At 33.1% G+C, this 13,060-nt stretch overlaps 1 protein-coding gene across 1 annotated transcript in view; it reads right to left on the bottom strand.

Moving 5' to 3' along the window:
- The window catches only part of CNGB3 (cyclic nucleotide gated channel subunit beta 3), a 206,322-nt gene that overhangs the window by 127,010 nt on the left and 66,252 nt on the right, over positions 1-13,060 (bottom strand). Inside the window, exon 4 of the mRNA XM_054692121.1 lies at positions 3,112-3,187. Within this exon, the coding sequence (XP_054548096.1) occupies positions 3,112-3,187 (76 nt within the window). The remainder of the gene's footprint in view (positions 1-3,111; positions 3,188-13,060) is intronic.

The raw sequence follows: 13,060 nt of genomic DNA, 5'->3' as shown, positions 1-13,060 counted from the left end.
TTCACCAAACACATTCTAAATATTTTGTATAAAATTACCACATTGCTGTAATACTGTTTGCCGACATACAAGAAGTGGTTCTTTACTATAAATCTTATCATGTGTCTAACTGAAACCTCTCAGCAATTCCTCCGGTCCTGTGTCATAAAGTCAGACTCCTAACCATGACATTTCAGCTCCTTTGAGATTGACCTTTGCTAAATTCCCTAGTTTCAAACCTAGTTACATCTTCTCATTCTCAGTTCTTGTCACAATAAATTACTTAAAGTAACTTGAATCACTCTGCTTTTTCTTATCTCTAACTACGTCTTTGTTCACATGTATTATTTCTCCTTTCTGAAATGCTGTTGCACTGTGCTTATCTAGCGCCAACTGGGTGTTTCCTTCTCCAGCCTTTATTTTTTTTTAACTCTTCTCCCCCACTTCCAGTTCCTTACCCCCTCCCACCCTGCACTCCAGACTCCTCCTCTTCTTTCCCTCTTCCTATATTACCTTGTACCTTATACACATCACCACATCACTTTTCATTTTATAACCCCCTCCACAGAGGTTTTTCTATCAGAGTGAGGCAATGCTTTGGCCACCTTTGGCCATCCTCCTGTCTGACTCAGTGCTTGGCATGTTCTAGATTCTCCACAAATGTTTACTGAATGAATGAATCAGACTGTCTCTTAATTAAGAATAAACAGATTATTGGTGGTAGAGGCAAAATGTTAAGTTGTGGAGAAAAACCTCTCTGAAAGAATAGAAATGTTTGGCCTTGTTTTTTTTTTTTTTTTTTTTTTTTGTTAATGATCAATGCAAGACTTTATCTTAGTCTGGGTAGGCTAAGAGAAGCATGCCTAAGATAATGGTGTAATTTACAACAAATGGTGTTTTAGATTTGATGAATGGGTTTATATTTATTTATTTATTTTCCCCCACCACCATCCTTATATTCCCTGCCCCTTTCCCTCCCACCTCTCAGTCGCAGAGTCCTCAGGATATTTATTGATGGCCACTAGTTTTTGAAAGTCCTTTAAATTATTGAACTGTTTGCAATATAAATGTTCAATATTTAGTTTTATCATTCTGGTATACTTTTCTGTACATAATTCTCTCAAATTCCCTCCATTTTGTTGAAAATGGCTGCATTTCATCATTCGTCTAGGTATATCCATGTTGTCACAAATGGCAGTATTTCATCTTTTTGAATAGCTGAGGAGTATTCCATTGTTTATATATACTACATCTTCTTTATCTTTATTTGTTGATGGGTACTAAGGTAGTTTTCATATCTTGGCTATTGAAGGTAATACTGCAATGAACACAAGGGTTCATATATCTTTTCAAAGTAGTGTTTTCTTATTCTATTGATAAATAACCCAAACTGGATCATATGATTTGTCTGTTCTTAATTTTTTGAGCAATTTCCATACTGTTTTTCATAGTAGCTGCACCAGTATACATACTCATATTCTTAAGAGAGGTGCACAGTCACAGGTGAATTTCTAAAATGAATGTATGTCAGTAATGTTATATTAGCATAGAAGACCAGGTGATCAAGTGTGCTTAGGCATTAATGGAAAGTAAATTGGAGACTAAGGCTCTGCAGAGAAATTAATGCTTATGATAAGTTTGAAATACCATTTTTTCTTTACATAAAATATAATTCTTAGTACATATCATTTCCAAAAAGGCCAAAGACACTGATTTTACATTCTTTACATTTATGTAGGGTTAGCAAAACATTTAGCTCAAAAAACAAATATCCAAAGAAAACTTTCAAATATATTTATTTTTCTTGAGTTGATGACATTGAATATTTAATGATCCTATAAAGTAGATTTATAGCAACTTATACTTAGAGGAAATTTTCCAACATAAAATATGTATAACATAATTTGGAAATATTTGCCAGCGTGATTTTATGTGATGACAAATTTAGAGTATTTAGATTTTTTTTTAGTCACCTGCAGGTGTAATGAGAATAAATGCAATGCAACTTAGCTAACATGAAAAATTTCTGAAACTGAACTGATTTTAAATATAGCATTTCTGTAGTAGAAATGTTCTCTGTTTCTTTGATTATATTATTTGCATTTCTTTTACTCTATAATTAAAATGCATGAGCAGTAAATGAAACAGATATTAAGGGTAAAAATGCCTTCAGGAAATTGTTAATAACTAGTGGCATCTGTGACTAATGAATGCTATATTGGTTTAGACTGTGACTAATAGAATAAATGTTTTGAAAAAAATCCTTATGTTAGTATTTTATAAACAGTAATAGGATAGTGATAGATTTGATATGTGAATATAGATGGGATAACTATGAACTTTTCTCATTCTTCTGTATTTTTTTTAAAAAGTTGATTAGCTTGCTTCAGTATTTGGCTCCAATTATGGACTATCATTGTTTATTTATTTAGTTTTTATCATCTCCTGAGCTAACTGAAGGCACTCCAGTTAATTGAACATCATGATCTACCATTATGTAAGGAGATTAATAGTGCAATTTGTAAAGAAGATTTTCTATATATGGTTAGTTCCCTAGCTAAGCTGCTCTTAACTGGATTCTTTTGGTTTCTATATTTTACATTTAAATAAGATCTGAATCTGTTTTAGGAATTGTTGAGCTATACCAGGATGTTGTTAGTTTTAGTAAAAAATACATCCGAGTACTAATGAAAGTGATTGTTGGTTTATGAGTAATGGCTGTTGGCTATCTCAATAGTAAAAGTTGGTAAGTACAAAGCAAATTAATCATTGATGGAACATGAGGATATTATTACTTTTCAACACTCAAATTTATCAAAGGTGAAAACTTTATCGGTTTCTTAAATTTGAGAGATAAATGCAATATATAGCAATTTGAAAATCTGAGAAAGATTATTAGATCTATATTTAGAAGCCAGAATCTGTTTCACCCTTGGGTTATAGCCTCATGATTTCTACAGTCTGTTGGACATTTAATTTGCAATGTCTTATGATCATTTTATTATCACACTACTTAAAAACAAATTTATCTTCTTTATCACCTGTCTAGCTGCTTCTTTGACTTCCTGTTTTGTTAAAGGCATTGTGATTCCTTTAATGTCATCCCTTATTTTTATTATATGAATTACTAACCTGTTTCTTTGATTCTTCCTTCATAAAACTTCTGTTCCTTATCTTTTCTTCTTCATTACAATTTTCACCACCATATCTAAATATTAAGAAAATGTTTTACTGTTGTAATAACTTCTGGGCTGACCAGCGGAAGCTGTAAATGATGCATTTGGAGTCCAGATGGTTAACCCATGTATGCATGGAGAGGTGGGAAGCACATAGCTGAGAAGTAATGAGTCTGAAAGAACAATTTTTGGAGCAAAGTTGTTCATTTTTTTGTAATATCAAAGAAATCCTTGGCATTGTTGAATATAAATTCTGAAATTGATCTAAAAGTATATCCCTTATTGAATCTCCCAATAAACTCCCAAAGTTTATTTTTTGCTTTTTTAATTAATTTTTTATTTTTTTTACTTCATTTTTTATTTTTAAACAATATTTGCTTGCCCCCACCCCCTCAGGTGTAGTCTCCACAGAGTTTCCTTCACAAATGTACCCGTGCACCATCACTTCAGTCCCCTGTGCTCCTCCCTCCCTCCCTCTGATCCCTCTCCTTCTTCCTCCCCTGCAATATGTCTCTGATTTATAATTGTCTGTTTTTGTTTTGTTGTGTTTTGTACTGTTATTTTTTTTATACTGATATTTTATTTGGTTCCCCTATATTCCTACTATAAGTGAAACCACCGATATTTTTTCTTTTTCCTTCTGGCTTATTTCACTGAGCATAATTCCTTCTAGTTCCATCCACATTGCTGCGAATGGCATGGGTTTATCTTTTTAATTGCTGAATAATATTCCATTGTTTATATATGCCACAGCTTCTTGATCCAGTCATCTATTTTTGGGCATTTGGGTTGTTTCCAGGCTTTACCTATTGTAAATAGTGCTGCGATAAACATAGGGGTACAGGTGGTCTTTTGAATCAATGTTTCTGTGTCCCTTGGGTAGATCCCTAGTAGTGGAATTGCCAGGTCATATGGTAGCTCCACTTTTAGTAGACTGAGGAACCTCCAGACAGCTTTCCATAGTGGTTGGATCAGTCTGCAATCCCACCTCTTTCACCTCATCCTCGCCAACATTTGTTGTTGCTTGTTTTTTTGATATATGCCATTCTTACTGGTATAAGGTGATATCTCAATGTGGCTTTAAAGAAATTTTTAAGTTTATTTTGAAATAATTGAAAGCTGACAGAAAAGTTACAAGAACTCTACAAAGAAATTTGAATCTGCTTCATCATTGTTCTCCATTTAGATCACATTTTACTATATTTGTTTCCATCCCGTGTCACTGTCTTTCTGCTTCTCTACATATATGCTAATTATCATTAGCATTTTCCCGAACCATTTAAGAGCAATCTGCAAACATGATGTCACACCACTCCTAAGTATTTCAATGTCTGTATTTTCCCAAACAGGGGCACCTTGCTATATAACCACCACTCAAACTCAAATAAGGGACTCAAAATTGATATGACACATTTGATTAAGTTGATATATAGGGAACTACTTTGCTGTAAATTTCCTCTTTTCTCTTTTGTAAGTAATTTCACTTCATTTACATGCAGTAAAAGAACAGAAAAAGCTAATCTATGCTGATAAAAATTAGAATAGAGGTTATCTCTAGATGGTGGGGTAGGCTTGAGAGTATGAGGGGGAATTTTCTGGAAATGAAGAGGAGGGAACTTTCAGGGGTGATGGGCATGTCTGATATTTTGATCTGAATGATGATTACATGGGTGTATTTTTCAAAATTTAGTGAAGTCATTATTTAATATTATTTAAATATTCATATTACTTATGAACTTTATTATACATTAATTACAATTCCATACTATGTATTGAATTAAGTACTATTAATTATATATCTTTCTATAGCTATATTGAGTGTTATACAATTGAAATGATAATAATACAAATGGTGATTTATCACATACCAGGGGATGTTCTGGACAATTTATATATAGGCACTCATTTAATCTTTACAAGTATGAGGTAAGTCTTAGTTTACAGATAAATCACTACAAGACATAAGTGGGGTCTGAATCCAGGCTCTAGTGTCCATGCTGTCAATCATGACACTTCAATGAGATTCATGAATCCACATGAGGAACTCATGAGTCTTAAAGCCATCAGTGCAGCAGCCAATGATTGACTACACATGGACTTTGAGCTAAGCCCATCACTTTTACTTAAACTCTGAAAACTGAGTTTTTATTAAAAATATTTAAAAACATGAAAGCTGGAAACTCTTCCTCTCAAATTTAATTAATTTTGGGTATGTCCCAAGAAACCTAGGTGCAAAAGCTCCCCAGGTGACTATAATTTGCAGTTAGTGTTAACAATTGCTGTTTCAACAAGGCATTTTCTTTCACCATTAAATTAAATCTCCACTGAATGATTAGAGCAGTGGTTCTCAAAGTATGGACCCTGGCAGTAGCATCTGTGGGAACTAAAAACTCTCTAGGAACAAAAATTCTCCAGGGCTACCAAATCAGAAACTCTTCAGTGGGACCCAGAAATCTGTGTTTCAGTTCTGATGCATGTTAAAGTTCGAGAGACACTGATTTTAGACAAATACCAGAACATACATATTAAAAAATTTCACTTTGAAGTCATTGATGTTAAATATTAGACAGTGTAAATTTCTTCCCACTTTTTGAAAACTAGGGTATTGATATGTTTCATTTTGTATTTATTTACTCATTTAATCTATGTATTCTATCTACATTACTAAATAAGTTCTCAATATGTCTTTTGTGAAGTACATACTAATGGATTTGGTTTAGATAAGATTGCATAGTAAATTTTTATGCTACATTTTATCTTGAGGAGACTCACATGGGAATTGTGAATAATTTCACAATTATTCATAATTTAGCTATAGCCTGATAATATTTTGGATGATAGAACTAAAATGCAGGAAAATAGAATAGCTTTTGATTAAGAAAATACCTCCGGGGAGTAAGTCAGCTGTCAAAAATTGATATATAAAATCTAGTCTACTGCAAATTTTATCACTTTCTTTTTTGTTAAGTGAATTGTAGCAACTGTTGCAATTAGGAAAGTAAACACTTGAGAAGCCAGCTAGTGACTTAGACAAAGTTGCAATCATTTTTCATAAGGTTACCACATTACTGGCACTGGTTCTTTGCTGTGCTGGCCTAGAAATCAATTTTTTAACTTGGCCTTATTTGACATCCTCTGGGCATTCTTACCTAATGAACACCAAAGAGATGGATGCATCATCTAGTGTTCTAACTTATTAACCAATTAAAAAAATCTAGCTTTCAGATACAGTAGGATGTATGGCTGTGAGTGAGTTCTCTATCAGCAAAACTACCAAGAAAAGACAAATTATTATCAGAAGGATGTTTGGTGTCACTGGTGCCAGTCCAGGAGAAAGGTATTGTATAACTGAATGTCATTATATCTGTCTTCACTTGGAAGATATTCGTGAGAAGAATTCGTTACTTATTTCTAAACCTTCTCTGGCTGGTCCTGGGTAGTATCTCTTTATAGACTGCCTATTCTTCCACTTGATTATTTTCATTTTGGTAATATAATCTTTATTCATAATGGAGACAGTAAAATTTATTCAATTATGTGTTCTAATAGTACTTGTCTGCAGCGGTTTTATTCTAATCCCATGTACAATCTGAACTTTACCAGTCACCAAAGTATTTATTTTATTTTTTAAAGATTTATTTTATTTATTTATGCATACAAGAGCTGGGGTGTAGTGGGGGTAGGCCAGAGGTGCAGTGGGAGATGGTGGTGAGAGGATTCACCAGAGAATGAGTGGGGAGCAGAACAGGGGGATGACTGAAATACACTGCTAAGGGGAGCAGTAGGCAAGACAGGAGAGGTCTGCTGCGTCATGTGGGTTAGCTCCCTGGCTGGGGATCGAACTTGTGCGGCAGTGGCTGCCTATAGCTTCAATGCGCTGAGACTTAACCACATGCACCACCAGGGAGGCCCAACAGACACTAATTTAAAGGATGTTTTTTAGGGTGTATTATTATTTTTTACAGACGATCATCCTAACTATTAAATGCTGATTTTTTTAATAAAAAGACACAGAGTTGCAGCCTGGATTAAGAAACAAAACCCAACCTTTTGCTGTCTCCAGGAAACATATTTAGCTACAAAAGATAAAAATAGGCTCAAAGTTAAAGGATGGAAAACAATCCTACAAGCAAATGGACCAAAAAAGAAAGCAGGAACAGCTATACTTATATCAGATAAAACAGACTTCAAACTCAAAAAAAAAAATGCTGATTTTTTTATACTTTCATTTTATTTTCAAAATACAATTTGAATGGGGTATGTGTGTGTGTGTGCACGTGCACACGTGTGTGCATGTGCAGGTTTGCTTGTAGAAGTGGAGGTGAGGAGTTGTGGAACCTGTTTGGCTATTATTCTGCTGTTTTATCAAATCTAGGACACTGTTACTGAGAAAAAAATGTACTGTAGCACTAAGGGAAAAACTCTGGCAGTTATGATACAATGTTTTAACACTTAGACCCTTATTTTTACATTTATAAAAAGAGCATTTTAGACTCACTTGAACATAAATTTAACAAATCAGACATCATTCCTGTCCATACTTTAAAATGGAAACAACAACATTGATTAAAATATTTTTAAAGCTTTTCATATATAGAAATCTATGGAATCATTTCTTAACCTTAGAGTCATTGACAGATGTGTTTTCAACACAATATCACCATCATGGTTATCAAAAGCATTGATGACACTGTTTACTTAAAAAGTGACTATGGGTGATTTGGTGGTGAGCACACTGTAGTGGAGATACCTTGTTGTGGTATCCTAATGCCATTGCTGTTAAAAATAAATAATTTAAAAGATTTTAGAGAGTAAAAGGCCTAACAGCATTGCTTTCAATGAGGTGAGATCTATGCATTTGAAACATGCCAAAAATAAACAAACAAAATGTAAATATATGAGTTACTACTAAGAAAAATGAAAGTACTATATTGAGAGCCATTTTACAAGTTTGGATGCTGATTGTTTCCTATTTTTCTGCTCAGACTTACACTTTTTTCCTCCACTGAATCACAAGTAGCTGGAAGGTACGAGCTTCTTTTCAAAGTCAGCAGGAAGTTTATGACTAATAGTAGTCCATTTATAAATTGATCATACCGTCTTTCATTGCTTTGAAATTTTCCTTATTTGGAGGGCACTGGCAAATGAGCCTACCTTCATTTGCATTGCTTGGTTCATCAGTACCTTGCAACATCAGCATCTCTTGGGAACTTGTTAGAAATACAGAATTTCTGGCTTCACCTCAGATTCACTGAATCAGAATCTGCATGTTTAAATAAGATCCTTAGGTAATTCAAGTTAGAGAAATATTACCATGCATCAGAGCTTTATCCACTTGTGGGATTCTTCTTTTCTTAATTACTATAACATTTTTAGTTGACCCTTTACAGGGAAAATATGAATCTGTGATCATTTCTCTGACAATGAACATTTACTTATTTCCCCCACTTCTCTATTTCTATGTCTTTTTGCACATATTACTTAGTTTGAATGATGAATCATAGTCTGATTTTTGAAGACATTTTTAAATGCTAATTACATTTTAGTACTAATAGTGCAAATAATTCAATTGAAGCAAAAACAAAATGAACAATCTGAACAATTATGTGCATAAGTCTGGCCTATAGTGATTATAAAGTGACACACAATTTCAGCGATATTAAAATATGAACAAAACGAGTATGCTTTTGGATCAGTGAAATATGGTAATTATTTTATTAAATTCTGTAAATGTTCACTTATTATTAATAGGTTCTTGGAAGTGGTGACACAATGTATGTAGTGAGACCATGTCCTCAAATAATTTTGTTTCAGTCAACTGGGATTTCTTTCTTCCCCATCAACTTTAAAAATGAAACTCCATTGCATGAAATCACATTAGTTAAGGAACTGCTGTACTAGGCTCTAAGAAGGGAGAAGGCAGTGGCATTGAGGTTATAAGTTTAGAGTCATATTTAGAGACTGAGAGCTCTTACACTCAGGACTTGTCAGGACTTGTCAGGACTTGTCAGGACTGTGGACAAGATTTTGGGATGGCAGATCAAGGCTATGTCTTCTGAGCCAGTGATCCTATTTTATGAAAATACTTTCTTTTAAAATATTGTTGAGGTATAATTGATAAATAACATTATGTTATTTTCTGGTATACAACATAATGGGTTGATATCTGTAAATATTGAGAAATGATAAGCCTCATTAACATCTGCCACTATACACAGTTACAATTTTTTTCTTGTGATGAGAATTTTTAAGATTTACTCTTAGTAACTTTAAATTATGCAATACAATGTAATTAACTATAGTTGCCATGCTGTACATTACATCCTTATGATTCTCACCAACAATGTGCAAGGATTCACAGTGAAGTTCTATATCATTGTGATTATGATTTGCATTTCCCTGATAATTTGTGATGTTGAGTATCTTTTATTGTACATTTTGGCCATCTGTGTTTCTTCCTTGGAAAAATGACCACTCAGATCTTCTGTTCACTATTTAATCAAGTCCTTTTTGCTACTGAATTAAAGGAATTCTTTATGTACTTTGGATATTAATCCCTTACCAGATATATGACCTCCAATTATATTCTCCTATTCAGTAGGTTGTGGTTTCATTTCATTGCTATTTTCCTTTACTTGAATATTTCCTTTAGTGTTCATCCTCTACATAATAATAATAACTTCCCTTAGCATTTCATCCATGCCTGTCCTTCTCACCTTCCAACCAGATGACTCTGGCAAAACACATGATCAAATTTATTTGGTTGAAGTAAAATAGGAAGATGGATTCAGTTTAATTCAGTGCTATTGCTTGCTCACTCCATATATTTTTTGTTGCTAAATTCTCGACTGGTTTTGGGCTGTTATAGTCAGGGTATTAAAAAGTTGGAACATTAAATGTAGGATAATCTAAATTCATTTATATGAAAGCTTCCAGATCTTAAATGTCCACATATTTATTTTCTTATGGTAATTCCCCCCCTCCTCTTTGATTTACTAAATACCTTGTTCATTGAAATTCTGTATCATTTCTGGGTAAACTTGACCTGTTGGTCATGCATCCGTGGGAAACTGAACTTTAGTATGTTCAGTTTGTGCAGGCTTCTACTATTCAGAGATCATCTCTGTAAAAGCCTTAGTTTTTAAATTGTTTTTCTTTCTCTTCATATGAGTTGATAAAAATATAGATATCTATTGATAAATATTATATTTAGGAATGTACTATACATGCTTTACATGATTCTGTATCAATAAATATACTATAACCTTATCTTCAAGGTCATATTAATTTTAAGGATTTAAATCTTCTAAAATTTTTCCAATAATACTCATGCTGAAAGGAAATCTATAAAATATTCACTAGATTTAATTTTTCTAAATTGAATATATGTCCTTGATAATTTACTTTTCAGATATTTTTATATTTAGAGTAGGCAATTACAGAAGGAAAATTCACATCCACTTTGTGAACAAGGTCCTATATGCCTTAGGGCTCTTATACATCAAAGAAAGAAAGAGAATGTGTTTTTCTTTCAGTATAGAGTGAAAATAAGAGATTGGATGCTTGCATCTACTGTTAGTAATCTGTGACTCCTTGGAAAGCTAAAATGTGCCATGATATCAAAGGGATATATTTCTTATGTTGTCTGCACTTTGCCAATACTTCTTTATTCTGTGTTGACACTGAAATTCCTGGGTTTTTTTTTTTTTAATCATGAATATTTAAAACTTGTCATATAAAAATCATATTAGCTAGTTCCAGGTGGAACTTGAATATCAAATACTTTAGAGAGCAAAGTGGAATAGTTATATACTTTTTAAAAAGCAAAATAATCATGTAGTTATTATATATGCAATTAAAAAATTAGAAAGCAGGGTGGATTTATTGTAATTATATTATTAAAGACTTATGCAGCTTTATGGTGGCCCAAATCATTATTATTTTGAAACATTTGGATGAAATTTCATCTGCTTATCAAGAAAACCTTATTTGAATGTCATTTGAATACTTTAATGTGTAATGTTGCACTACTGCATTCACCTGGTTCCTTGAAAAAAATGCTTGTGAGGTGTACATGTTGTACAAATACTGCATTACAGAACTCAGACCTTTCTGAAATTGTGGCAAAAAGCCAAGAATGTAATTTTACTTTTGTTTAATTGCTGTATTTTGACACCAAATAACACTTAATAATTAATAGTTATTTTCAAAGTATTAAATGGGAGGCTTTGCAATATGCTTTTTAAAAAAAAACTATTTAAAGTGAATTCAATAGCCTGTTTAGTGCATAAATTACATGGATATTAGAGAATACAGGCAAATAGAAAAGGCTACTACTTCTACTATTCAAAGATCATCTCTGTAAAAACCTTAATTTTTAAATTGTTCTCTCTTTTTTTCTCTTCATATGAGTTGATAAAAATATAGATATCTATTGATAAATATTATAGTTAGGAATGTACTGTACATGCTTTACATTGTTCTGTGTCAGTAAATATTATACTATAACTTATCTTCAAAGTCATATTAATTTTAAGGATTTGAAAAATAAAACATTCCTTAATAACAAACAATTTACCATAAAATAGAAACTTACTAAAATAAATCTTAAATTCCATTGAACTTTGATTATTAGGCTGTGTGTACACAAATGAGGGATTAAAAGGTATGGAGAAAAACAGGGTTCAGGGATTAACTATATGTTTCCTGTGTGTAAGATATGCAAGTACATAAATTGTACTATTTAAGTTAGAGAGTTGAAAGCAGTCATATAAAATAAGATATAGTTTTCTTCACCACTCATACAGACTGAAGGAAAACAACCTGAGGAGTTTTGCCACAAATTTGAGATTATCATCTGTGCTTACACAAGACTCTGAAAAATACCTACTCTGTAATTTCCTGCTTTTTGGGAATCTGGAGCTAATAACCAATTCTAAAGAAATTTAAGTTTGAAAGACACAGAAGTCAGTACATTCAAGTGTTAGGCTACTAAGGCAATACACAAAAATTGGATATGTTTTATATGCAAACAGTGAACTAGAAGAGAAAGAAATTAAAAAAAATCCCTTTTACAATCACATCAAAAAGGATGTAAATTTAACCATGGAGGCAAGAGATCTATGCAATCAAATATGTAAGACATTCTGGAGAGAGAAAAAGACAAAAAGAAACGGAAAGGGGCCTCCCTGGTAGTGTAGGCCGTTGAGCGCCACACTGTGAAGCTGTCTGCAGCCTCTGCAGCCTCTGTAGTGTGGGTTTGATCCCAGCTGGCTGGCAAAAATCCCACATGGCGAAGCCGACCTCTCCTGTCTCACCCACTGCTCCCTTCAGCAGTGTATGTCCTCAGTCTGCCTGTTCTGTTCCCTGCTCTGTCTCTCGTGAATCCTCTCACCCTCCCATGCATCTGGCCTGTACCCCAGTTCTTGTATAAATAAATAAATCTTAAAAAAAAAAAAAGAAATGGAAAGATATGTTCTGTTCATGGATTGGAAGAATTAACATTATTAAAATGGCTATCTTACCCAAAGCAATATATGGATTAAATGCAATTCCTATCAAAGTTTCAAAGACATATATCAAGAAATAGAGTAGGATAATTGAAATTCATATGGAATTACAAAAAATACCAAAGTACCAGAGTAATCCCAGGAAAAAAAGACGAACAGAGATGGCAAATTCCCAAACTTCAAACTATACTACAAAACTATAGTAGTCAAAACAGTACAGTACTTAAGAACAACTGACACACTGACCATTAGCATAGAATTGAATTCCTGGAAAAAATCCACATATATATGGACATTTAATCCACAACAAACAAACAAAGAACTACATGAATAATTAGAGAAATAGGGCCTCCTGGTGGCGTAAGAGGTTAAGACGCAATCTATGAAGTTATCCAC

This window comes from Talpa occidentalis, unplaced genomic scaffold (genome assembly GCF_014898055.3).
Source record: "Talpa occidentalis isolate TD23 unplaced genomic scaffold, MPIMG_talOcc4v2.1, whole genome shotgun sequence".
NCBI classification, from domain to species: Eukaryota; Metazoa; Chordata; class Mammalia; order Eulipotyphla; family Talpidae; genus Talpa; species Talpa occidentalis.
Note: the sequence above shows the minus strand (reverse complement) of the source record. Positions and strands in the feature narration are given on the sequence as shown.